Source organism: Fusarium subglutinans, assembly GCF_013396075.1.
Source record: "Fusarium subglutinans strain NRRL 66333 chromosome Unknown NRRL66333_c0000104, whole genome shotgun sequence".
Taxonomy (NCBI): domain Eukaryota; kingdom Fungi; phylum Ascomycota; class Sordariomycetes; order Hypocreales; family Nectriaceae; genus Fusarium; species Fusarium subglutinans.
In genome coordinates this window covers 64984-90388 of record NW_023502167.1, presented here as the reverse complement: position 1 = coordinate 90388, position 25405 = coordinate 64984, and the positions used below count along the sequence as shown (strand labels likewise).

General features: G+C 48.2%; 15 protein-coding genes across 15 annotated transcripts; 8 read left to right on the top strand and 7 right to left on the bottom strand.

Moving 5' to 3' along the window:
* Window positions 1-179: 179 nt before the first annotated feature.
* On the bottom strand, window positions 180-1211 carry FSUBG_7964 (uncharacterized protein; the record flags this gene model as incomplete). The annotated part of the gene is made up of 2 exons (XM_036686323.1): window positions 180-628; window positions 1169-1211. The coding sequence occupies 2 exons, from the start codon at window positions 1209-1211 to the stop codon at window positions 180-182; spliced, it is 492 nt and encodes a 163-aa protein (XP_036536570.1).
* A 1287-nt stretch (window positions 1212-2498) lies between these two features.
* On the top strand, window positions 2499-3463 carry FSUBG_7963 (kelch 8; the record flags this gene model as incomplete). The annotated part of the gene is made up of 3 exons (XM_036686322.1): window positions 2499-2542; window positions 2598-2724; window positions 2771-3463. The coding sequence occupies 3 exons, from the start codon at window positions 2499-2501 to the stop codon at window positions 3461-3463; spliced, it is 864 nt and encodes a 287-aa protein (XP_036536569.1).
* A 524-nt stretch (window positions 3464-3987) lies between these two features.
* FSUBG_7962 (ARM repeat protein) lies at window positions 3988-4841 on the top strand (the record flags this gene model as incomplete). The annotated part of the gene is made up of 3 exons (XM_036686321.1): window positions 3988-4049; window positions 4098-4224; window positions 4278-4841. The coding sequence occupies 3 exons, from the start codon at window positions 3988-3990 to the stop codon at window positions 4839-4841; spliced, it is 753 nt and encodes a 250-aa protein (XP_036536568.1).
* An 85-nt stretch (window positions 4842-4926) lies between these two features.
* On the bottom strand, window positions 4927-5969 carry FSUBG_7961 (uncharacterized protein; the record flags this gene model as incomplete). The annotated part of the gene is made up of 3 exons (XM_036686320.1): window positions 4927-5096; window positions 5144-5363; window positions 5418-5969. The coding sequence occupies 3 exons, from the start codon at window positions 5967-5969 to the stop codon at window positions 4927-4929; spliced, it is 942 nt and encodes a 313-aa protein (XP_036536567.1).
* Window positions 5970-6344: 375 nt separating this feature from the next.
* Window positions 6345-7709, top strand: FSUBG_7960 (uncharacterized protein; the record flags this gene model as incomplete). Its single annotated transcript, XM_036686319.1, has 1 exon — window positions 6345-7709. The coding sequence occupies one exon, from the start codon at window positions 6345-6347 to the stop codon at window positions 7707-7709; it is 1365 nt and encodes a 454-aa protein (XP_036536566.1).
* Window positions 7710-8294: 585 nt separating this feature from the next.
* Window positions 8295-8846, top strand: FSUBG_7959 (uncharacterized protein; the record flags this gene model as incomplete). Its single annotated transcript, XM_036686317.1, has 1 exon — window positions 8295-8846. One exon carries the CDS (start codon window positions 8295-8297, stop codon window positions 8844-8846), a length of 552 nt encoding a protein of 183 aa, XP_036536565.1.
* Window positions 8847-8944: 98 nt separating this feature from the next.
* Window positions 8945-10892, bottom strand: FSUBG_7958 (tartrate transporter; the record flags this gene model as incomplete). The annotated part of the gene is made up of 7 exons (XM_036686316.1): window positions 8945-9269; window positions 9599-9827; window positions 9876-9943; window positions 9993-10255; window positions 10306-10386; window positions 10435-10536; window positions 10581-10892. The coding sequence occupies 7 exons, from the start codon at window positions 10890-10892 to the stop codon at window positions 8945-8947; spliced, it is 1380 nt and encodes a 459-aa protein (XP_036536564.1).
* Window positions 10893-11370: 478 nt separating this feature from the next.
* Window positions 11371-12547, top strand: FSUBG_7957 (acetylornithine deacetylase; the record flags this gene model as incomplete). The annotated part of the gene is made up of 2 exons (XM_036686315.1): window positions 11371-12304; window positions 12348-12547. The coding sequence occupies 2 exons, from the start codon at window positions 11371-11373 to the stop codon at window positions 12545-12547; spliced, it is 1134 nt and encodes a 377-aa protein (XP_036536563.1).
* A 381-nt stretch (window positions 12548-12928) lies between these two features.
* FSUBG_7956 (methyltransferase) lies at window positions 12929-14175 on the bottom strand (the record flags this gene model as incomplete). The annotated part of the gene is made up of 3 exons (XM_036686314.1): window positions 12929-13168; window positions 13216-13953; window positions 14008-14175. 3 exons carry the CDS (start codon window positions 14173-14175, stop codon window positions 12929-12931), a joined length of 1146 nt encoding a protein of 381 aa, XP_036536562.1.
* A 416-nt stretch (window positions 14176-14591) lies between these two features.
* Window positions 14592-15699, top strand: FSUBG_7955 (nitrogen metabolic regulation nmr; the record flags this gene model as incomplete). The annotated part of the gene is made up of 3 exons (XM_036686313.1): window positions 14592-15182; window positions 15229-15576; window positions 15622-15699. 3 exons carry the CDS (start codon window positions 14592-14594, stop codon window positions 15697-15699), a joined length of 1017 nt encoding a protein of 338 aa, XP_036536561.1.
* A 190-nt stretch (window positions 15700-15889) lies between these two features.
* On the bottom strand, window positions 15890-16588 carry FSUBG_7954 (aspartate glutamate racemase; the record flags this gene model as incomplete). The annotated part of the gene is made up of 1 exon (XM_036686312.1): window positions 15890-16588. The coding sequence occupies one exon, from the start codon at window positions 16586-16588 to the stop codon at window positions 15890-15892; it is 699 nt and encodes a 232-aa protein (XP_036536560.1).
* A 970-nt stretch (window positions 16589-17558) lies between these two features.
* On the top strand, window positions 17559-17987 carry FSUBG_7953 (uncharacterized protein; the record flags this gene model as incomplete). The annotated part of the gene is made up of 1 exon (XM_036686311.1): window positions 17559-17987. The coding sequence occupies one exon, from the start codon at window positions 17559-17561 to the stop codon at window positions 17985-17987; it is 429 nt and encodes a 142-aa protein (XP_036536559.1).
* A 154-nt stretch (window positions 17988-18141) lies between these two features.
* On the bottom strand, window positions 18142-20210 carry FSUBG_7952 (uncharacterized protein; the record flags this gene model as incomplete). The annotated part of the gene is made up of 4 exons (XM_036686310.1): window positions 18142-18824; window positions 18883-19343; window positions 19392-19668; window positions 19718-20210. The coding sequence occupies 4 exons, from the start codon at window positions 20208-20210 to the stop codon at window positions 18142-18144; spliced, it is 1914 nt and encodes a 637-aa protein (XP_036536558.1).
* A 1692-nt stretch (window positions 20211-21902) lies between these two features.
* Window positions 21903-23966, top strand: FSUBG_7951 (major facilitator superfamily transporter; the record flags this gene model as incomplete). Its single annotated transcript, XM_036686309.1, has 11 exons — window positions 21903-21998; window positions 22048-22137; window positions 22192-22288; window positions 22336-22429; window positions 22474-22831; window positions 22879-22988; window positions 23037-23207; window positions 23254-23563; window positions 23611-23735; window positions 23784-23915; window positions 23957-23966. The coding sequence occupies 11 exons, from the start codon at window positions 21903-21905 to the stop codon at window positions 23964-23966; spliced, it is 1593 nt and encodes a 530-aa protein (XP_036536557.1).
* A 361-nt stretch (window positions 23967-24327) lies between these two features.
* On the bottom strand, window positions 24328-24929 carry FSUBG_7950 (uncharacterized protein; the record flags this gene model as incomplete). Its single annotated transcript, XM_036686308.1, has 2 exons — window positions 24328-24407; window positions 24461-24929. The coding sequence occupies 2 exons, from the start codon at window positions 24927-24929 to the stop codon at window positions 24328-24330; spliced, it is 549 nt and encodes a 182-aa protein (XP_036536556.1).
* Between the last annotated feature and the right edge of the window lie 476 nt (window positions 24930-25405).

Here is a 25405-nt window from a genome sequence, read left to right as displayed (position 1 = left end):
AATACTAATATATAAAAAAAGCTTAATTTAAAGAAAGTTTTAAAATAATATATATATTAGTATAATTAGGGAAAAAAGTTAGACTAGAAGAAGGTTTAGGGTAATTAAAAGGTAGTAGCAAAGTTAAGTTTATAAGTTAATTATAAGGTTAGAAAATACACTTTAACTTTAATATAATGCTAAGCCTGAATACACTTGAACTTGGTATCTGTAGTCGTGAAGTCAAGACCAAGGCTGAAACCCTCGATCTCAGCACCGACGCTGACACTGACGCTTTCGGATCTCTCCTGGCAGACCTCGTTGCCAACGAGCTTGGTGGCAGTGCAGACTTGGGTGCCGGTGCAGTAGATGTTGCCGGAGGCTTTCTGCCATGGGGTGTACTCCTTTGAGGTCTCGAGGACGAAGTAGTCGTACCAGCATTTACGGACCTTGGGGAATTTGTAGGGATGGGTGGTTCGGTCTGAAGTTACGTAGGTTCCTTCGCCGTCTGTGTAAGGACCTGGGTAGGTCTTGGAAGTGTCATCGCAGACGGGGAGACCATCGCGCTGGGCCAGCTTGGGCGATGGCCAGAAGAAGGGAAGAGGAGAGAAGGCTTTGGAAGAGCATGGTGAATAGTATTGATGAATAGCTTAAAAGATTTGATAGCTGAATGAGTGAATGAATGCGGTTGATGGTAGAAGCGATGTTGAGACCCAGAAGGGTTATGACCTGGTCTTTATAGTCATCATTCGGCAATAAATCCCACTTGCATTTCTTTCAGCTGTTCTAAAAGCGAAGATCATCCCATAAGCTGCCAAGGACTCAGAATTGCCGAAGCTTGGAAGGATGTCTCACGATACAAGACAGGATGAAACGTGATCATGCATCTTCCTTGCTCACCCGATCCAATATGCCCACATCAACAGCCAGTAAACAGCTTCGAAGAGTAAAGACGAAATTAGCAGTAAGCTATATGATATCAATGGCTGGAGCTGAAACAACAGCTAGTAATGTAGATAGTAAGCATGGTGGTTACACAAGAGGCTACGTCAGCACCTTTGCAAAACTTTGGTCAAGAAGAGCTACAACTATGTCCTACACATCTACTTGCATAACAGGAACAAGGCGTTATGTAACCGTTAGCTAGTATAAGTCGAATTATTCTACGAACTAGTTGATAGTAGCTTACACTCAATCTTCTCGAAGCTTTCTCCTGAAGTCTTGGCCCCCATACTTGGCAGCTTACTCCCAGGACATCGGGCTCCACCCGTTTAATTGCAGATAAGCGGCGACCACAGCTGCCAAGTGATGATCTGCCGATTTATCCAAGTACCGCACATTACTAGAAAGAAACTTTTCGCCTCGCCGGCAGTCAGCGGCCATGGCGTTAGGCAGCGGCTGTAGCCCCAATGACGGATCTTCGCTTCACATCTCCATTTTTGGGTCCACGTTGAAAGACAGTAGATGGACTGGAGGACGGACCTGGCTCGTTATAAAGCACTTTGCTTTTGACTCTAGTTGTAGTCCTCCACGCTCAGTGGATAACCATGAATGGGACCTCCTGATTATTAGGGCTGGGGCAGTCTGGCCAATGATGAAGGATAAACTTCCAAAAGCAAGATCCTAGGCAACAGTAAGGAGAACGAGTATTTTGCCCGTGTGTGTATATCGGTGTTCCTTACCTTTGTGCCCTTGGGGCTGAAGCCTCACTTAAACCTTCAACCTTATCAAGAATATCTAAACTTGCGCCGTGCCATGGTCTCTTGGCAAGAGGATCTCTATAACGATCTCACCAAACTTGTCTATTTTCGTATCGTCACTGGAAACAGCCATTCCATATCGGAGCCGAAGTCATGTTCTCACACCGAAAATGGAAACTTGCACTATTGTGACGGGCCTCCAAACTGGTACCTGCCGCTGTAGACCCCATGTCTCAGCAGTAAAACACACCTATAAACTCAGCCGTATTGGTCGAGCAGAGAGCAAGAGAACTATATTGATTAAAAGGAGAATCTTATCTTTATCGGACCACGTGTTCTGTCGCGATAAGTTAGGCATTATGACTTAATCTATAAGCCATGAGCAAGTTACGTTATTTGCAGCTGAGGCTTGTGGGTGGGAGCTTGAATCAGCATAGAGAACTTAGGAGTCGCGCGCTACTCGAATTAGACCAGCACATGCCGTCCCACTTTGACTTTGTGCACTCAAAAGCCTGTTTGGTTAGACACTAAGAAACGCACTGCAATGCATTACTTAGAGTTGACTCTCTGGAACTTTGTCGCTAGAACTATCTTCGACCGTCAATATTGCTCACAGATTTAATTTTTACTGTGTACAAACTTTCATTATTGCCATTAAATAAAGTTATATTCTAATATAGACACTTTCAAATTTATACATAGAAGGCGACAGAATAGCGTTTCATGTCACAAAAGAATATAAATACTACGGTTACCAGCTGCTCTAAATAACCAAATCTCCCTTTCAAAACCCTCGATCGTTTAGTTTTCTCATCAACCATGGAACCCAAGCCCATCGAAACGTTCGGCGCCTCCTTACAGGGGTATGTTTTGTGTCTCTGCCTTTTATCCTATCGACAGGCTTACTAACACATCCAGATACTACAACAACAAATGCCTTTCGGACGTCGCGATTCGTTGTGATGGCCAGGAATTTGCAGTCCACGGCCTTATCCTGTTTTGTCATTCTGACTACTTCAAAAAGCAGCTTACTGGGCTGTGGAAGGTGAGTCCTCCTATTCTTACTGGCAATATAAGCTGACCAAATAAAGGAGAGTGATGACAAAACCATCGAAATTAAAGACTTTAATGCAAATATTGTCGAGGCTATGCTTCGTTTTGTTTACTTTTTTGACTACGACGTTCCTCCCAACACACGCCCTATGATCTTCCACGCTGAGGTTTACCAAATTGGCGACAAATACGGCATCGACCTACTCAAAAAGCAAGCTGTAAATAAATTCGAACGTGTCGTTTATGAAGTCGAGGTTACCGCTGAGTTTGCAAGTAACTTGGCCGACACGATCACCATCGTGTATAACACCACGCCGTCAGGAGACCGAGGCCTCAGAGACATCGTTGTGCAGAGCTCGTGCACACACCTTGGGTACCTCATATCAGAGACGTCATTTAAGGGGGTCCTGGGGATAAATGGAGATTTCTCAGCCGATCTTGTCAGCCTGATACATGAGAATTGGGAAAAGTATTGTTATTGCAAATGTCTATTATGCAAGGCTGCTTTTAAATTGACGATAGATTCCCCTGGTGATCAAATCCCAGACTATCAAGAACCAAAGCCAATCTTCTGTCCCGTCTGCGGCTGTCAACCGATATCGCCGGAGGAGAAACCAAATTGGCTTTACTACTTTAAAGGAGATGGTGATTTTGACCAAGGGGATGGAAGGGACACCAAGCGGATGTGGGATAAGTTCACAGAATCAATAGCGAGTCATTGGGAAGCATAAGGCTGCGCAGTTGATTATGTATGGGATGAGCAGTGTATGAGACGTTGTGTAGATTCGATGATTACAAATCGCGGTGTCTATGAACCTGGGCGTGTCCCAGACGGGCTTTGTGGTAGCACAGAATATTATTTTGTTTTTGCTGGTGGTCTTACTTAGCACATTATTTGTACATCTCCCAGCACTAATAGGTAATACTGTTCAGACAAACTTTTGTTCGTTCACTGCTCAATAAATTAGATCCTTGATTTACATGAAATATACAGGCCTCTTATACCCCAGCTGCTGCCAATAAGGATACTAATAGAGTCAATAGAAAAGCATATTACTCTGTTCTTAATTAGGAGACTTATCTTTATCAAGGATATGTACATGGGGATGGCTGCCACCTACAAGGTTAAGCTTTAGGCTGCGAACACAGATAATGAGGAGGCATATATAAGAAACCGAAGTGTTCCATTTCCCCTCCTTCTTTTATTTCTTTGAGAGTTACACCGTCTGTTCTGCCTTGGATACATCACATCCAAATGCCCACTGTCGCAGAGATGCAGTCACCGCCATTTGAAGACTTTAGCGCATCCTTGAAGAAGTATGTTTCTATATCACCACTCCGATGAGACAGTTACTAACAGAACAGGTACTTCAACAATCCAAGCCTTTCAGACGCCGTCATCAAATGCGGAGGACAGGACTTTGCAGTCCACAGTCTTGTTCTCTTTTGCCACTCCAAGTATTTCAAAAAGCAACTCGATGGGCCATGGAAGGTTTGAGAAGCACTCTTCCCCCGCAATAATAAACCATAACTAATAAACCGCAGGAAAGTTCTGAGCGAGTCATAGAAATCATGGATTTCGATCCCGCTGTTGTCAAGGCGATGACTGTCTTTTTCTATAGCTTCGACTACGAGTCCCCGACTGATTCATCAGCTATGACATTCCATGCCAAGGTCTATCAAATTGCTGATAAATATGACATTGAGGCCCTAAAGAAACTTGCTGCGACGAAGTATCGCACCAGCATCGATGCGGGATGGGAGATGGATAGTTTTCCAGATGCAATCGAACTGGCATATACAACTACGCCACCCGGGGACCGAAGATTGCGCGACATCGCTGTGGAGGTTACCATCGAAAGGATTGGAACGTTGATGAGTCAGGACGCGTTCAGCGAAATGCTGAGTGTCAATCCCGATCTCGCTGCCGACATTATCCGCTGCTTGCACAAGGATTCAAAAAGATTGCGAGAGATATCAGCAAAAGTCCAAAAGCAAATGGAATGGGCTCAACGGGATTTACAAAGGTCTAGGGACCAGCTAGCAAGGGATCAGAATGCCGAGGGCATTCTCGGGGCTATTTCACTTCGTAACACGCTTGGGAGATAAGGGAGTAGCAAATTAGTATCAAAGAGCCTGGGATTCTCATTCTGACTACGACTTTGAGAAACCAACTTGATGCCGTGCTTATGATTTAGTATCCACTGACACCGACTCTGAAAAGCGAAGCGTCACTCTCAATTTTCTTCCGAAGAGGTCCATTCTTGAGTTCATCGACATCCCACTTCGCCCAAATGAACCTCCCGTGGAGAAACTCGGCTTCTTTAGACGCCGCCCAAACAGCAAAATCGCCTGGCAATTTAACTGCACCTCTGTCAGTAAGTTTTCAGCTCATGAGAAACAATACATACTATCATCCCACTTGAAACTATTCTCATCGGTGAAACGTTCGAATGACTCGGTATAGTGGAGTCCGGGCTCGAAGCTGATGATGTGCATCTCGCTGGAGGGGACGGTCATTGCTATGTGCTGCATCATCATCGTCCCAGCGCTCTTAGTGATTGAGTATAGAGGAATGGGAATAGAAAGTTGAGTTAGATGGATTGCAATACTGGATAAGTTGAGGAGAACCTGGTGCGTGTAGGATTAGAGGGCAGCATATGTCATGAGGGCTTGTGGACTTACCAGCTTTCGTGAAGGGTCGATTTCTCGCTGCTTATAAAACAAGCTCGTCCACAAATACGGAGCAATAAGGTTCACCCCAAGGCCATCCTTGAAGGTTTCATATCCAAGTCCAAGAATAGTGTTGGGCAGCCACATTTTCGCAGCACTTAACACGAGAACATCAACAAAGATGCCGTCTCCGGCAAGTTTCTTCCAGAACTCTCGAGTGGCATTCTCATCAGCGAAATCATTGATAATCGGAATGACTTCAACATTGAAGTACTTCGTCTTGATCTTGTCAGCGGCTTTATCCAAGGCATCTTTGCGTCGGCCGGTGATGATGAGACGAGTCGCAGAGGCTGTGGCGAAGGATTCGGCGATGCTGAAGCCAATTCCAGTGGAGGCCCCAGCGACGAGAACAGTATGGCCAGCCTGAGAAAGTTCAGGACGAGTTGGTGAGATTGACTCGTATGGTTCTCGATGGACTTTGCTAATAAGGTTGCTGCCGTTGGTAGGTGCTGCGACATTCTCCCAAGGGTTCTCCTCGGGTCTAGTCTCTGGTGCAGAAGGCATATTGGATAGTAATTGCAAGGTATTCGGGTCTTGAAGAAGATTGATTGATGATGAGATCTGAGTATTGAAAAGAGTAGACTTGGAAATTGATCCATTATATACCGATCTCCATGTCGCGATAGTAGTATATCATAATGTTGACATATCGGAAGTGTGCGGGTGAATCCATAGAAACCCGCATGATGGCCCTAAGAGCGCTAAATTTCCAGGCTTCGCTTACAGGACGATAAGCTTATCTCACAGGGTATTCCGCCAAGAACCCGCAAGATCTCCGCACGACGCTGACAAAGGTCGCTAACCTTAGTCCGATCTCCCTAAATCTCACCCGCAGCCAATTTCAGAAATCCGCAATATTCCCGCATCAACATAATCACGATGGGTTCTGCGACAAAGCTTAAAGCATGTTACGCGTGCACGAACGGAAAGCGGAAATGTGACAAAGCTCAACCTATTTGCGGGCGATGTAATGATCGAGACGTTGAATGCCGATATCCGCCGACCAAGAGGAAGAGACTGCACTCGTCAGTGCCGGGAGCGGAAAATGGCGGAGAGAGTGCTGGCAGACTCAGTGTTGGACCACCGAGTCTGATGCAAATACCATTCTCAACGCCAAATGATGGCTTGATTGACCTAAATCAGTGGGCGGCGACCCTGAGCAATTGGGACGCCCTCCCCGCTGCTGAGTTGCCAAACGACTCGCCCTCGACGAGCAGTGAGACAATCTCGAGCCAGAAGGATCCGGTCGACTTCTTCCTCAGACCCGAGGCATGGGCCATCCGACACATTCCCTTCACTACTCCATCATTTCCCAACTCTGTCTGCATGAACTACATTCACGGCATTCATGAGTTCTTCACCGAATGGGTCACCAACTCTCACAGCCCCTTCATACACAATCAGCTCTACGCCGATGCGGGGCTGCCGCCATCAATACAGGATGCATTCACTTGTATCATCCTGCATAACTCAAAAACACCCGCGAACGAGACAGTGATTGATGAATTACTAGCGTCGAAAACATCGGCGTTACTGAAGGCATATTGCCCGGACCTCGTCGGTCCTGAAGTGACGATTGGCATTCGTGAGCACCTGTCTCGGACTCAAGCATTATTCGTCCATCTTGTGCTAGCACTCTTCTCGCCATCGATTAGCGCGCGAGCCAATGCGGAACAACAGATACAAACTCTTCTCTCATGGACGCGTCAACTCTGGGAAGCGGCTCTTCGCGACCCGGATATTGGCCTGCCATGCGATGGTGGCGATAGCTCAGCAGCTGCAGCCTCTGCCAACGGCATTATTCTAGACTCGATCTTCGACGGTGATCCCCTACCTCGGAAATGGCGCTCTTGGGTGTTGTCGGAGAGTATCCGGCGCATATGGCTATTGGCAACTTCGACCATCGGCGTATACCTTACACTTAAACAGAAATGGGCTGAGTGCCATGGCGGTATCTACTTCACGGCTCATAAAGACCTATGGGAAGCCAAAACTGGCTTTGCATGGGCAGCAGCATGTCGGAAAGCAGATCCGCTGTTTATATGTAGCCTCGATTGCGAGGGCCTGTTTCTGAGTGCAAAGGCATCAGACGTAGATCCAATGCTGGTCAATATGTTTACAATTATGTGGGGGGTTGAAAGAGTCGAGAATTGGGTTGCGAGAACATGTGAGCCTGGAGACGAGGTAAAGGTTTGGAGGGGGACGGATTTGCCAATGGAGAAGGGAAGAATTGCACCTTCATAAGATCGATGATCCTGCCAAGAGCTTTTGCGAAGGCGCATAGATATATTAGCCATTTTAGAGAAGACATTTTGCCATGGACGATATTGCATGATCAAACTGGAGGTTAGTATTAGTGGCTGAGATGTCCTCAGCTCACTGTGTCTCATGCTGACACCCGGATGCAAACAGCTGGGATCGCCCACGAGAGAGCCAGATCATGAACCTTCGGTTGGATAGGTCTGATTATCCTAGGGACTGGAAACATAAAAAGACGAAATATCTACGTCTCGAGCTCTTCATTTGACAAATTTCTCGATCAAATTTGTCTCGAGAATTTTGAGCCCGGGCGTCTTGAAGCGAGCCTGATAGTGCTCGGCCGGTGTTACTGGCAATACGAAGCTCGCCGTACAGAATTGCCCAAAAGCGTAATATCAGACGGGCCGCCGACCAAGCGGAATTCTCCACCTGCGCTGTTTTACGTGAGACAAAGTCTGACGTGTGAGATTATAGTTCGCACTATAACTACCCAAGGAGTGTTCAAAGCTTTCCAAGACCCAGCATTCTTTCTTAATACGACTGGTTTTGCAATACACTTCGATGCCCAACATGACGAAGCCGCAAATCATTGTGAAAATACCACCAGCCTCCGATGCGGAGGATAAAACTCTCGTCTCAACCATAACTGATATCGTCAACACCGCCTACACAAAGGCCGAGTCCGATATCTTCATCCCATCATACCAACGAACTACCGCCACCGAAATCGCCAAATTTCTAAGCCAAGGCCAACTCGCTGTGGCATACCTACAACCCGACAACGAGCCCATCGGCTGCGTCTTCATCAAACTCATTACACCCGCCCTCGGAGAGTTCGGCATGCTGGCGCTTGACCCTCAGTACCAAGGTACTGGTGCAGGGCGACAATTAGCGGTCTTTGCGGAAGATGAATGTAGACGAAGAGGTTGTACGACGATGCAGCTGGAGATTCTTGTGCCGATGACGTTTCATCATGAGGGTAAGGCAAGGTTATTGGGGTGGTATACGAGGATGGGGTACGAGCTTGTTAAGTTGGGGGATTTTGCGGATGATTATCCTGATTTGGTAAACTTGCTTGCTGGACCGACGGAGTACAGGGTGTTTGAGAAGAGTCTTGTGTAATGTTAAAAATTATAGTGGTGTAAACAAAGAATAGCTAATGGTTCTTTGAAGGTCTTTCTCGTAGCCGAGGATCAGAGTGGACATGTCGCTATCAGAGCCTAAGTTTTGGCATGGATATCAACATCATCCAGAATAGCCTCATTCCTCTTCGCAGCAGCATCCCTCGCCCTCTTGAGCCGTCTCGTCGCAACATCCACTTTCCAAGTAAACGACCAAGTGATCACGTTCATGATAATAGCCATACCAATGAATCCCATCGCGATCCCAAACGACGTGGTGTATCTGGGTGCGAAGCGCGAATTAAACAGCTGCGATCCAACAGCGCCTCCAATCTGGCCATAACTATTCGCAAATGCAATGGCAAACGCTGAACCGGTGGCTCCGTCTGTTGTTTGGACTCTCCATGGCCACATCATTGTATACCTAGATCTATTAGAAACACGGAGAAGAAGTGATTGTGTTAACCTACCAAGCGATCGAGAAACCCCCTGCTATAACAGTGGCTGCATACACCCCTCCTGTGCTCGGGAAGGTGTACAGAACAACGTAGCATGCTTCTATGATTATCATGAAGCTCAGCGGGATGAGAGGCAAAGGGAAACGGCCGGTGTTAGCGACCCATCCGAATACTATGGTTAGTACACAGGCAAAAATGGCTGGAGGTATGTTTAGCAGCTGAGCTTCCGCGATGCCACTGCAGCAAACCAATGTCAGCGATCATACTTTCTTAGAGGCCTTCCATGGAAACCTACGTGAAGCCGAGATTTGCGATAACTGTCGGTTGATAGAAGTTGAGCCCCGTTGTTCCGATGGTATAAAATGCCCAGCAAAGAAGAAATAGCCAGAGTTTGTGATCTTTCAGAGTGTTCCGGAACTCTTTCCAGTCAAAATCTTTCTCGGCGGCTCTAGGGGCGTTGATGGGGAGTCGAGCTTGGACAAAAGCTTTCTCTTCCTCGGTCATCCAGCGAGCTGTATCCGGGACTGTTTCCGGTGTCAGTATACAGCGCTGTATTGGTGATTTGAACTCACAATCAGGCATGAAGACGTATGCGAAAATACCCAGAAGAATAGTGAATACTCCCTCCGTTAAGATAAGCCTAGAACTTGAGTCAGCTTAGCCTTGAGATATGTTTGCGAGGCGTATACCATTTCCAGCCTGACAAGCCCTGTGCATGAACACCGTTGAATGCAAAGGCGAGGACACCGCTAACAACAGCACTAAAGTTACCAAGGATAGTAACAAGAACAATACGCGATGCCATTTCATCAGGACGGTACCAGTAGCATAACTGGAGAAGCATACCAGGCCAGAGTCCAGCCTCGAAGAGGCCAAGAAAAGCGCGGACTGTATACAAGCCGGCGGCATTCTTTACTGCAGCGTGACAGACGAGAACAATACCCCAGGATATCTGTTCGAACCGTCAGACGGGGGGTTTAGAGATAGGATAGGGAAACCAACCATGATTCTTGCTTGCCAAACTGATGGCTTGAGGCGCTTGACCAGCAGGTTGGAAGGTGTCTCCGCCAAGATATACGGGATCTTCAAGTACGTTAGTGATAGTTATGAGACGTGGGCTTATATACAGACATAGTACGCCATTGTGACAAAGTTGTAGTCATCAGCCGAGATGTTCAGCTCCGTCATGATATTCCTCGGCGTTCCGCGATCCATGATTCGAGCATTCGAAACCTACAACATTAACACCGTAACATCAAAGACAGTACTTCACTTACGTTGGAAGCATCAATTGATTTGACCATGTACATGACCGAAAGCAAAGGAATGAGATGCCAGTCAATTCGTCGCAGTAATTTCTTCTCCTGCTGGCTACTCAACCTAGTCCGCGCTCCCATAAGCCTTCCATCATAACCGACAATATTGTCGTTTATATCGTCAGAGGACGGGACAGATTCTCCGCGGGTGACGGTATTGTAGTGTTGTTTGATGGGCGGCTCTCCGGACGAAGAGTCGGGAAGCTCATGAGTCTTCTCATCAAAGCCTTGAGAGCCGATGTGGCCTTTAGGAGAAATATCAGAAGACGTCATTTTTACGATGGTCTGTCCTAGACTTCGCTGATAGAATCTTTCAAGGTACGCCGATAGAGATATAAATCTTGGCCGCTTCGCTTGTGTATCCTACTCCTCACCCCACGATATGTCGACATCCGCGATCGGCATTCCTCATCTTGGCGTGCGGGAGGGATATAATCGCGCAACCCGTTAACTCCAGCTGTTATCTCCAAGACTATCTCTCAAACAATACTACCTCAACAACTAATGCGAGTATTTCTATAAAAAGGTGTTGCCATCTCGGATCCGAAGTTGAGTCTCCCCGCTTTTGGCAGATGAGGAAATACTGCCCGTCAATGGTGACATCTGTGCAACGATAAAAGAGGAAACTGATTGGCTTTTCAAAATTGCTTATCAATTTGTGACGATCAACGTTATATCAAGATACACGGGGCCCAGTTTGGATGGTTCATATCTTTTACCCCTCTTTGTTATCTGCAGATTGTTATCGACGATGAAGCTCGACACCATCCTCTTCAGTGCCGCTGCGGCGACGGCGTTCAATCTGGGAAATGTCCAGTTCCCTTTCTCTCATGGGTCACTAGATTCGTCACCTCTTCTCGATTTACACAAGTCGCTCGTCGAGCGACCCTCAATTACTGGCTCAGAGAAGCACGTCACTGACTTTCTCAAAACATACCTCCATGATGCAGGTTTCACCGTTGAGGCTCAGACGGTCGCCAAGAACCGCGATAACGTCTTGGCTTACTTCAATAACACGAGAAACACAAGAGTCCTCGTGACGTCTCATATTGACACTGTTCCCCCATTCTGGCCTTATGAGCGGCGAGGTGATGAGATCTGGGGTCGAGGAACAGTCGATGCAAAGGGCAGTGTCGCAGCGCAGATCATTGCTGTCCGAGACCTATTTGAGAAAAAAGCAGTCAGTGAAGGCGATGTAGCGCTGTTGTTCGTGGTGGGTGAAGAGACAGGCGGACCGGGAATGGGCAACGTCAATGATCTAGGTCTATCCTGGGAGTCCGTCATCTTTGGTGAACCAACAGAACTCAAACTTGCACGAGGTCACAAAGGTGGACTGGGCTTTACTATCAAAGCAAACGGAAAGGCTGGTCATTCTGGATACCCTGAGACGGGAAGCAATGCTATTGATAGTCTTGTTCGTGGATTAGCTGCTCTCCAAAAGATTGAGTTGCCTGGAAGCAAAGAGTTTGGGAACACTACTCTCAATGTGGGTAGGATTGAAGGTGGTGTTGCTGGAAATGTCATCCCAGCGAGTGCCTATGCTACAGGAGGAGTCAGAGTCGCTGGTGGAACTCCAGAGGGTATCAGGGAGCTAATACGTCAGGCGGTTGAGGAGAGTGACCCGAGCCTTGTCGTTGAGTTCTCGTATGGTATTGGACCAGTGCCAACGGATTATGACGTTGACGGTAAGTAGATCACCAGAAGATGGAACTGTGACTAACTTGATAGGCTTTGAGACTGTAGTACTGAACTACGGGACAGATATCCCGAGACTCAAGGGGAGCCATAAAAGATATCTGTACGGACCTGGCTCGATTCTCGAGGCGCACTCTGCGCATGAGCACTTGAAGGTTTCGGATCTGGAGCAGGCTGTTGAGGGGTACAAGAAGCTGATATCTCATGCTCTTGATCAAGCTTCTGAGCTCTGAGAAACGACAAGTCAAGATCAGATTGTTTTCTTGGCTCAAACATTACTCCAAGGCCATCTTCGGTAGTTCAAATCACTGCTAGTCCTCGGATCTCGTAGCAAATCAAATAACAAAGTCCAATGACTGAGAGGGATTGAGCCTCTCTATATTACCATAGAGATAGCTACTGCCTTTAATTGGGGATGGCTCCTGCCTTTAGGCAGCGGTTATCCCGAGTTAAAGGCAGCAGTCACCCCCATAGTCATACAGAGAGGCGCATACCTTCCAAGTCATTGAAAGAAGGTCAATTCCCCCCTATATCCAAACGCCCGCTCAACTACCCATGCTTCGTGATCTAACGACTCGTTCCATGCTCGATGCAACCAGCACATCTTCCCGTAACTAAGCCTCTGCTGGCTTCCGTCCAGTGATGAATCGATAACTCGTGATCAGTCTCAACTCACGACTTCGAAACTCCCGCTTCACACCTTCCATCAACACCATGACTTGATCGTGAGAATAATTCCATACGCGCGTGAACAAAGCCGGTGTATGCGACTCAACCGACATTTGCATATGCGTCAGCTCAAACTTTCCAAGCTCCTTCAGCGTCGGGTCTTTCGCCCATGGACCAATGGGTATCTACCAAAGTTAGCAACCAGCGATGTAACGGTGAGATAAAAACTTACTCTGTAAACTCTCTCAACGACATCTTCGAACCCAGCATCAATCATCCACTGCTTATGATACTTTGCAACATTGATCTGCTTCCCAAACATCTTGCTCGCCTCATCAAGCTTATTAACCCACTCCATCGTCCACGGCGCCCTATCACAACTATCATCATCGCTGAAGATCCACGCATCATACTCCTGCATCTCCATGTATCCGCCTGGCTTCAGGTTATTAAGCGCCTGCTGATAAAACCTCATCCAATCTGCACTCGTACCACTGAGCGCCCGACCGTGGATGTAGTCAAACTTCTCACTCTCGCGGTACGTCCACTCATCTTCGTAGTCGTCAACGTGAAACATGCAGTTACCTGGTACCCAGTCCGGCTGGATCGGAGAAAGGTCTATGCCTGCGACTGTAGCGTTGGGGTACTCGTCTGCCATTTCTATGGCCCAGATACCTGTGCCGCAGCCGAGATCCAGAATGCGGTATTCCTCGGATGAGTCTGGGTTAGGCAAAGGTGCTGTGTGTAGAGCGCCGCCGAGGAGTAAGCGCCAGATGTGATGCTGAAGATCTAGACGCTGTTGTTCCTGGTCGTCGTTGGGGAGGACGTATTGACCCTCGCGAAAAGCGTGGTAGCGACGGCCATTTTCATACTGGTAGTCATAGATTGAAGACGTGACGGAAGCCGTGTAGACTGAGCCTCGGTCAGAGCCATAAGTAGAGTCTGCGTCATCGCCAGCTATTTCATCCTCCTAAAATCAATTAATACGATACATTAATTGGTGTGTCAGTGAGTCAGAGCGTACATCGACTTGGAGCGGCGCATGCTCTTCTGGCTGTTGGTTCTCGTCATCTGCGGGCGATCGGCGCGTCTCGCCAGGATCTGGACCCGACAGAGTGGTAACGGGTGGAGGAGACCCAGACGCTACAGGCGACGAAGAAGTCTTTGGTTTGGAATCGTGTTCAGAGCCCATAGTGGTAAGATAAGGAGCAGCGATGGCCCAAATAAGCACTATTAGGTATGTGAAACCGTAGTCATGTCAAGCTTGGAGCGGAGTATGAATGAGGGAAAAGATAAATCAGCCACGTGGGGAAAAGCGCGGGACACACGGAAGAAAGAGAAAGAGAGCGGAGAGAGAGACAGACACAGAAAATTGGGAATTCCCAGGACCGTGGTACGATTGGGGAAACACGAGAGGATGGGCTCGAACGGGTTTAGTCACATCGATCTAGGAATGCATCTCCGTCTTTTAGAGGGGGGCCTAGACTCTAGCAGCACCAGCTAAAGCCAAGTCGGCTAAGGAAATAAACCCTCACCGAATTTCTCCCCCTTCTCCTCTTTCCATCAATTACAGAGCCAGCAAAGACAGACAAACAAACAAACAAAGCAATGGCCAACGATAAACTCATCTGCGTCGTTGGCGCCACAGGCAACCAGGGCGGCTCCGTCGCCCGTCGCTTTCTCAAGGCGGGCTTCAAGGTGCGTGGCTTGACCCGCAACACCGCCTCACCCTCCGCCCAAGCCTTGTCATCGGCTGGAGCCGAAGTCGTGGCTGTTGATCTCAATGACGTCTCGACTCTCAAGAGCGCCTTTGCTGGAGCAAACGTTATCTTCAGCGTCACCAACTACTGGGAGCCGTTTTTCCGACCAGATTGTCGGGAGCAGGCGGAGAAAGAAGGTATCTCGTGTCGAAAGTTTGCGTACAATGTTGAGGTGCAACAGGGCAAAAACATTGTCGATGCTGCTGCTACAGTGGTTGATAGCCTGGATGATAATGGGTTTTTGGTCTCGACGCTGAGTCAGGCTGAGAAGTGCAGTGGAGGAAAGTTCAAGGAGTTGTATCATTTTGATGGCAAGGCGGATGTTTTTCCGCCGTATGTTGATGAGAAGTATCCTGAGCTTGCGGCCAAGATGTCTTGCATTCACACGGGATACTTTTACACCAGCTTCAACATTCTGCCCGACTCTTATATGAACAAGGTAGGTTCTTCCACGTTTGCCATGGGCCGGCACTGACAAGATGTAGCTCCCCGATGGAACCTTTGAAATGACCTTCACTACCTCCCCCGACAGCCCCGCCCCTCATCTCGACCCAGTAGGAGATCTAGGCAACTTCACCTACGCCGTGTACCAGATGCCCCCTGGCAAAGCTTACATGGCTGAAGGCACGACCTGCACATGGCCAGAGTGGATTGAGACCTGGGGCCGTATCAACAATGTCCCTGTCAAATATCGCCAAGTGACACCAGATGAGATGACAGCCGCGACACCTGATCGAGATGCGGGCATCGAGACAGGATACATGTTTTCGTATACTTCTGATCCTGGGTACGATGGCGGTATGAAGCTGCTCAAGGCGAAGGATATCCGAGAGGTATGTATTTTGTTCTGAGAGTTTGGAAGGATGCTGACTTTACAGGCTGGCATTGACTGCCCCATGACGAGCTGGGAGGAATGGGCCAAGAAGTACGACTGGTCTGCCATTCTTAACAAATAAGAGCTCCAAGACGTTAGGCATGATGATTATTAGCGCGAAATCTATTGCAAGAGGGACTTTTTAGAGTAGACAACATTACGGCCGAAAGCATGATAAATGAATATGAGAACGATCAGTATTTCTTTCCAGTCTGCTGCTACAATGAAGCAGAACTTCACTGTATCAGATGATCAAGCAGCCGTGGGCATTGTTACTCTTCCAACTGCCACTTGGCAGCTCCCGTCGCATGCAATTCCACAGTATCAAACATCGGCATATCGACATCCCCAGGCTTCAATATCATCTGCAACTCTGTACACCCCAAAATAACCCCTTCAGCACCCCTCCCGTACAAGTCCTTGATCTGATCCAGATAAAACTCCCTTGACTGAGGAAGTACCCGATTACAAGAAAGCTCTTCAAAAATCACACGATCCATCCTCTTCCGCACCTCCTCCCCTTTCGGAACAAGAACCTCGACCCCAAACCTCCTCTCCAGCCTCCCCTTCAAAAAGTCCTGCTCCATACTAATCTTTGTCCCCAGCAACGCGACTTTCTTCAGCCCCGCTTTGACAATTGCATCACCCGTAAAATCAATGATATGCAACAATGGAAGACCCGTTGCATTTTCAACATCCTCTGCCCAGCGATGATTCGTGTTTACGCAGAGAACGATGGCTTCTGCGCCGATGGACTTGAGATTTCTTGCGGCGGTGCAGATCTGGCGGGATACTTCGTTGTAGTTGCCTGTTTGGAAGAAACGAAAGAGCTCAGCGTGGTCGAAGGAGTGGAGGAGGAGTTTGGAGGAGTGGCCGCCGCCGAGACGGTTTTGAACGTAGGCGTTTATTTGTTTGTAGTAGAGGAGGGTTGCGTTGTAGGTCGTGCCGCCGAGAAGACCTAGCACACGCATTCTTTCTGTTTATCGCTGACCTTTCCTCTCTATGATGGGATTGAGGCAGAGTTGTAGAGAAATACGCAGTGATGAGGGGGTTTGTAGTGATTAAACAGACTTCGCGCTTCAGTTTGGGTGGAGGTGGGGTTCGTTTTGTTAGTGCAAGACTTGGAGAAAGCTAATCTAGCGCATTGGAAGTAAGCCTATTGGCAGGAATCCGTTATCGGCTGCCGTTAGTCTTCTCGCTAGACCCACTAAGCTGTACTGCTCTAATGGCTACATTCGAGTGACCATTTCTTGTATATAACAACTTAATAAGCCAAGATGTTTAGCACTGTAAGATCGATGAGTTTCTTTTTAATATAGCTATTGCCTTCATATACAATGGCATCACGCCGTAGTCTTCTGGCCTTAAATTTACTGTCTCGATATAGAGTCCTGCTGTCTGCTCAACAGAAACCTCGCACTTCGATGTGTTCATTGTTTGCTTAATGGAGAAGGAAAAAGGAAATAAAACACTTATCAGGTAAAAAATGCCTGAATGTAAAGGTTCTGCCTTTTTCTGTAATACTGGGGAGGCAAATGACTTTGTTGAAGAAGATATGCATATTCTGTTCAGTAAATAGAGCGATGCACTACCGGGTAGCTGCGTAGCATCACCAACCTCGGCAAGTGGGAGCGGATGCGACAACAGCACCAGCATTCGCCTTTTGAGTTATATTCGTGATTGGAAAGTAATTTTCGGACTATTCTCTGTGATTGGCAGTATAATAGCCCTTCAAACTTTCGTCCGAGCTTACAATTGATAGTTTACCGTGATCCATGCGATGATACCGGAGGTCCGCGGGGCTCGGAGATAAGTCCGCGGCGATGTCTACGCATATAAGACATCAACTGAGTCTGCAGCCATTCATGTTATTCCCAACCATCCCTTCACATATCTCAATGGGCATCGTTTGTTGACAAGAGTCCTTTCGAATTCCAAAAAATGACATCTACACCACCCCATGTCGACTGGACATCGTCTCTTGAAGAGTACGAAAAAGGCTTTGAGAGTATCTTCATCGGCGAACCAGAAACCACCCAAGCCGATCTCGAAGGCCTCTTCACTCAAGACTATACATCAATTGTGGACGGAAAACGCATAGATTTCCCCGAATTTGTTGAGCATATACAACATCTGCGACAGGTTACGACAGCCATCAAAGTCCAGATAACGCACTTTCTCCGCCAAGGCAATGAACTCGCCGAGCGCCATTTTGTCACTGCAAAATTCTCTAACAAACCTCCATCTAAATATGAGGTCTTTCTCTTCGCGACTGTTGATGAGAGTGGAAGGATTGAGAGGCTGGTAGAGACTTTGAGGCAGATGGATGGCCTGGAGGAGCATAAGAATCTAGGCAGCGCTAGGGCTTGAGTAATTTAGGCAAAGTCGACGAGAAGCGTAAAGAAAAGAGGCCGCAGGGATTAGGTAAACTTCCATCAATTATAATTATCATTGGGACTCCCAGGGTATAATGCTATCTAATCCTTACCAAAATAACAATAAACAACCAAAACAAAAGAAATTATTAGGTTTCCTTGACTGCCTCAATCAGCTTCCATTCCCACATCGTCTGATGTTGAATACACTCTTGAAGAATCTCGGGATCTTCCCACCACCAACGCTCAGCAACGATATATTCTCTCCAAACTTCCATCCATAGCATACGGCCCACAAGATTACGAAGTTCTTGTCTCAATCCCTCTTCAGATATGTGACCGTCTCTCACATACTGAAGCTGGACATTATCAAGAGGAATGGCGAAGAATGGTGTCGTCTCGATACAGTCGGGATCGACACGAAGTGATGCACCATTAAGCCAGAGAGGCAGTAACTTGCTTGGGTTTGTGCAGCGGAAACTAGCTTCCAGATTGAAGAGAAGGTGATCCTCAATCCACGAGCGGAGAAGGGGACCCAGAGTGCTAGTGACGGGAAGTGGATCAATGATGGTGAGTTGTAATGAGCCACCTGGCTCAAGGCATCGATGGATGTTTCGTAAGAGAGCTGGGATATCTTGTGAGGGCATAGCCAGAGGAAGGCGTAGTGAGTGAACGGCTTCAATGGTAGATGGGGCGACGGGAAATGCGGAGGGTGATCTCACTGGTGTGAGGACGGGGTGGATGTTTGGGAATGAAGCGGGTGATAAGGGTGCTGCGGAGAGATGGTAGACCTGTTTGCTGTGATTCACGGCAGCGAGGTATGAAGTCACAGCTGTGACATGTTAGTTGAGTGCGATTAGTGCGTTGAGTACATGAGTGAGATTACTTACCAGGTGTTTCATAGAGAGCAAGAATCCTCTTCGGTGGATCCGCCGACTCATCCTCAAGATCATCATCATTAATCTCAGAATACCCCGGTCCATCCATGTTGAACATGGCAGAGAGCATCCACTGCATCTTCTCAAACTCCAGATCCTGACACAGACTTGGTGGGATATTGACACCTTGCGACTCAGCAAGACGCACAAGTCTGATCATGTTGTCCTCTTTGGCAAGTTGCTTGACACCCAACTGCATCGCGTTGAGCTCCTTGGGGATGATGGCTTCTGGCTCGGGGACAGCTTCGTCGGGGAATTGGAATGAGGGCTCAGTGGGCGTGCATGCCCATTCAACGGGAGGCTGCCAATTATCACTGCTTTCTACTCGCAGTGACGCAGTGGACGATGGCATGCGTCGTGGGGTCTTGGCTTTGGTAGGTGATCGACTGCTCTGTGGACGTTGAGGTTGAGATCTGAATGAGGTAAGTACATGTTCGCGGTGAGCTGATGCGAAGACTGACTGGGTGCTTGGTGAGCGAGCGCGATGCTTAGACTTGATGCTGGGTGTTGCCATTATGGTAACGCCGCAATTGATGAGATACGGTGTATCGTAGGATGTGCGCTGAGATGTTGTCGCCTCGGTACTTCGCGCGACGAACGAGTCATCACTCAAGGCTTGAATAAGTGGCCACGGCTGTATGATGACGCGCTCAAGGGTTTCTGTATCCCACGGCGCAGAAGATGATGTGAGTGTTGGTGAAGGAGGCTCCAGAAGCGTGTTATCCCCAACGTATAACTCTACCAAAACATTAGTATGAAACAAAAACACCCGCGCGATGTCGCAAACCTTGAGAGCGCTCGAGAATCTGCCCATTTCGCCTTGCGCTGAGATCAACAACCCTCGCCATATTAATCATCGTCTGCTCACTGCCCGCCGAAAACGTCGAAGCCTCATCTGCCTCCAACTCATAATTCCCCGCTACAGCGCTCGCTTTCGAAGACGTCGACGACACAGAATCATTCCCCCTCTCAGCATTCTTTCGTTTATTATAAAAGGTCCCAAACGACGGTGCCTCACTCGACGAGTTCGATCCACGACTAAAGATCGATCGCGCCTTTGTCGCAGATTTGCCGCTCGTCGCTTTATTCTCACGGTGTTCCTTTCGCGACTCCTTGGGAGCCGCCCAACTGACCTCCCACATGTTGAGGCGGTATCGATCAAGTTCTGAGATTCGGAGGGCGAGGTTCGATGCTGGCTTTCGGAGGATGGAGTAGAAGCGGTCGCGGGTGGAGGACTCTGATGCCGCTGCATCTGGTTCTGTTAATGAGGACGGCACCATGGTGTCATGCATGCTGAGCTGAAAGGCAACAAGATTGATGAGGGGAAGCAGGGAACAGGGGGGGGAGGCGGACAGAATCGAACGAGGGTTGCATACGAAATTAAACAATAGAGACATACCCAGGGGATTGGGTCAAAGGGGGCGAGCGGGCTTGCAGCTGGCGAATGCAAGGCTGAACTCTGTCTTTGATGTGGAGAGTGTCGAAGCCTTTCGTCGCGAATGGGATTTGCGGAAGTCTAATAGCGAGAAAGTGGCTGGCGGAATGAGAGATCCGAGAGGGCCTGGGGAATGCGGTATGCCCAGCGGAAGAGAAGGGTGTTGTCTACGCGAAGGGCGCTATGTGAGATTAAGAATACGGGCGGGTAGCTTACGATTTACCCGAATCGAAACGGTAATATTCCGTGAAGCCGACTCACCGAGACACCAGGGGAGATGGAGGTCAGCTTAACTGGGCTCATGCAGGGGAATAGGCAGATCGCCTCATGTCTTGGGTCTCGATGCGGCCTGGGCGTTGGAGTGGCTTGCGGCTATCGGACGCCCTTTTTTGTGCACTGGCCGAGCATAACTTAGATGCCATTGTTTGCTTTGACAAACAGCATGCCAATGTTTTGGCCTTGCACAGAGAGATTACCCAATACGGTTTGTTAACGTTTGAATTCGTCGTTTGATCGTTATGAATACCAAGTCATGATGATGGCTAGGTACATTCAACACTCACCCTGTGCTGTTTCACAATCACCTTGATCTTCTCAAAAACACCGTAATTGGCCCAGGCGGAAGGGAAACGCACGTACCATTGATCAAATACCTCACGCCAATGCCGAGAAAGCAGTAGCTCAAAGCATCACTTTCGCATATCGTGGCTTAATGGTCTAGACCATTTGCGGGGACCGTGATCACCCAGCCCAAACCCAACCCAACACAAGTCTAGTCCCGCCTAGAATCTCGATAAGTAGTCAGCCTGCCACGAGTTCAAACACTCGCAACCTTTTCCACATTGTTGGGTCTTGAGTTTCGTGTGGCTTGGGTAAGCAAACAGTTTGGTACAAGCTCAGGGGTCTGTGGGTAGGACATCAGATCATGCTTCTTTTTGTTATTTCCTTGGATTAACGGAACAGAGGGGCACATGTACTGATTGCATTGACATCTTGGAGCGCCATGCGCCATCGGCAGATCGAAATGATGTATCAAAAAGAAACGAGAACCACGCGATTAACTTCCCCTTGACCAAACTATCGAAAGTTTCACCCCATCAATCTCGCTCTCACCCTATCAATAGTTTCACCCTATCAATCTCGCTCTCGTACCTGACCAATGGGCAACCACGTACAAGTTTTAACTTTTCTGTTTCTTTTTTACTAGATACTCAAACCACATGGTTGGCGTGGCTTTTAGCGTTCCTCAGCCAGCCTCACCAACGACCCGGGTAACACTTCCCACCAAGGCCGATTTCGTTGACTCCCACTAGGACGAAGTTGGTGTGCAGCCTTGGTTCTTATTGATCAGGACATGCTATTTGGTGGCTTAATGGTTGGACGTAATTATGCAGAGCGAGGTGTCTAAGCGAGGTGTCAACAATTGTTAGCTACGTTATTATCTCACGTCACCCTTCATTCAGTTGCTCATGTGCTGAAATTTCTTTGATGTAAAGATAAAAAGTGTTTTCTGAGCACAAAGAATTTAGAAGCAATCATGAAGAACCACGCGGCAGATCTAGCCACGAGGCTCAACAGGCGTGTCGCAACCTCCTTCATTGGCCGGTTATTCAGGCTAGAAGGCAGTAGTCACGTATGTTTCATTCCAGTCGCAAAGCACCCTTTTACTAATCTGCTTTCAGAGTAAAGAGATCGACGGGACGACATTCTTGAAAGAAGTTCGTGCTGGGGCGACGACCTTTGCTGCTATGACGTATATCATTGCTGTCAATGTAAGCAGTTTGTGAGGGAGAGTACCTTGGGCAAGGAGTGCTGATGAGATGTAGGCGTCTATTCTGTCGCAGACGGGTGGCCCTTGTGTTTGTGATGAGACGAATAGGATTGATTGTGATAAGATTGATAGCTATGTGATGTGTAAAGAGGGTGAGTTTATATCTACTTCACGAAGCAGAAGACTAATGAGATTCCAGAGGTGAGGCGAGATCTCGTCACGGCGACATCAGCCATCGCTGGACTCGCAAGTCTCGTCTTTGGTCTCTTCACCAACCTCCCTATAGCACTCGCGTAAGTCCCCATCTCCAAAGCCTTGATCCATCTAACATGCCCAGACCTGGCATGGGCCTCAACGCCTACTTCGCCTTTCAAGTAGTAGGCTACAACGGCTCAGGCAGCATTCCCTACGGCGTCGCATTAACGGCCGTCTTCACAGAAGGCCTCATATTTGTCTTCCTCGCACTAACAGGCATGCGACAATGGCTTGTCAAACTCATCCCGTCAACTATAAAATCTGCAACGGGAGCTGGTATTGGTCTGTTCCTTACTGAGATTGGTCTGTCGTACGGCTCAGGTATTGGTGCTATTACTGGGGGGTTTAACGCGACGCCTTTGGCGATTGCTGGATGTCCTGTTGATAGAATTAATCCGGATACTCAGATGTGTGAGGGCGGTATCATGACTAGTCCAAAGGTGAGTCGATGAGGAAGTGTGAAGAAACATACTGACTTGTGCGAAAGCTCTGGACTGCGATATTTGCTGGTGGTTTACTGACGGCGTATCTCATGGCCTTCCGGGTCAAATACGCTTTCGTCATTGGTATCGCTTTCGTATCCATCCTCTCATGGCCGTAAGTCGTCCCCAGCCTGCTGCCTCTCCGACTTTCTAACAGAGGAAGACGTGACACTGCCGTTACATACTTCCCTCACACGCCAGAAGGAGACTCACGTTTCGAGCTCTTCCGCAAAGTCGCTTCCATCAACCCCATGAAGCATACCCTCAACGCTCTTGACTGGAACGTCGGCCAACACGGTACTCAGTTCGCCCTCGCGCTCTTCACCTTTCTCTAGTAAGTTCCTCATCCACTCTAAACTTGCCTCCACTGACAAGCCCAGTGTCGATATCATCGATGCAACAGCAACGATGTTTTCAATGGTCCGTTTCCGCGGCGTTGTTGATGATCAAGATGGCGATTTCCCCCGATCAACACTCGCTTACTGCTGTGATGCAATCAGTATTTCCATCAGCGCTCTCTTTGGTTGTTCACCTGTTACAGCGTTCATTGAGAGCGGCGCTGGTATTGCTGAGGGAGGTCGCACGGGTCTTACAGCTATGACTACTGGTTTCTTGTTTCTTTTGTCCATCTTGTTTGGGCCGATCTTCTCATCTGTGCCGCCTTGGGCTACTGGTCCTGCTCTTATTCTGGTAAGTGGCGAAATAGACGTGTTCTCGGAGTTGACTGATACTTTCAGGTCGGATGTATGATGGCTCGTCAGATCACTGAGATAAACTGGCGCTATATCGGTGACACCCTCCCCTCATTCGTTGTTATCGCCTTCGTTCCATTTTCGTACAGCGTAGCCTACGGTATTATCGCGTAAGTTACCCTCTACTTTGAACAGTTCCCCAGCTAACGCCTCCTCAGCGGTATGCTTATCTACACAGCTCTTAATCTCATGATTTCCCTCACCGTCCGCATATCAGGCGGGAGATTGGAGCCAGATAATTACGACATGAAAGAATACTGGACCTGGAAAGCGCCCGGAAGAAAGCCATGGTTCGTACGAGCCTTTAGAAACGCTACTTACTCAGCAAAAGGCACGCATAAGTCTAGTCCTCAAACCTTTGATGCTCATGGTGGTTTGGACTGTGAAATGATGAGGGTTGCGTCGTCGGATGAGAGGAAAGATGATGCACATGTGTCGGTTTCTGTCCCTTTGCCTGCGCTTTCTAGATTCTCTCGTTGAGTTACTCATTGTTTCTTGAGTACATGGATGTCCTTCACTCTCGCGGTTGGGACACATTGTTTAATTCTTGTACATATTATTAGTTCACTTAGACCTCATGCATTACTGCACCAGAAATTGATCACTCATATGTTACCGACTACAAAATTGTTTATTGAACAATTAGATGAATTCCCGCTGTTGTCTCGTAGGTTTTCATCCCGCCACAAATTGAAGGGAACCTTAATGGGGGGTCTTGCAAGACTTGGGCTTCCATCCCTCTGGCTTCAAAACCTGCCCAGCCGGGTCGAACCCTGGCGCAACTATCGCACATTAGTTCATCTTTCCCTTCTCTCAATATCATCGCATCACTTACCAGTCGTCCCAACAAGAGTCCAGTCACCCAGGCTTCTTGCACTCTGCCACTCCTCCGCCTTGACAACAACCTGCGGTCTCTGTCCGCCGAAGAGGTCATTCCCCATTGCATGATCCCTCGTACAAGATCCATCATTATTTGATAGAGATAGAACAAGCGGTGCACCGGCGTAATAGTGCCAAACTTCCGCAGCATCGAGTTTATGCCAGAGAGATTGTCCCGCGGAACCTTCGAGTAGATAGTAAATAGCTGTGCTGACGGATCGATTGGTTCCTGGGACGGTAGTCGGGTCTACGAAGGTTTGGACGAAGTAACCTTTTTCGGTGTTGGGCTCAAGGTTTAGAAGGTCAACGACTTGCTCTGCTGAACAGTCTGTGATGGGTTTATGCTTGGTGCGGCGGTCGAGAGATTCGGGGATATGGAGGGCCAGGCTGAGGGGGAGCCATGAGAGAGCGAGAGCGAAACGCATTGTCGATGAATTGAGCTGTAGTTATCTCTTTGAAAGTGAGAGGGCGTTGTCTAGTTGATAGTCCAGCCATTTCATACGGCGATCGTCCATCCTTTTGTACCTCATCTCTCAAGCCATGCTTACTCCCGGCAGTTTCGGATCGACAATGATGCGGGGGGGCTGGAGGTGTCAGATTCACCGCTTGCAAGCAGTAAAGCGTCAATTACGAATCTCACTCATGACGCACACTCTTGCACATCCTCATCTCACGGTTGAATCAGAGCCAAATCCTTCCGCTATACACTCACTGACACGGCTGACACTACCAATGGCATGTCACTGAGCGTATAACTAGAGCGGGTACCGCCGCGTGCCGGGGTCTGGACCCTTGAATGTCTCAATCGGGAAGCCCCGATGTTGGAGGAGTTATCAGATAAGAAAGTCTACTTGAACGACGAATATCCCTCTCAACTCAGACAGACTTTTACTTTCTTGTT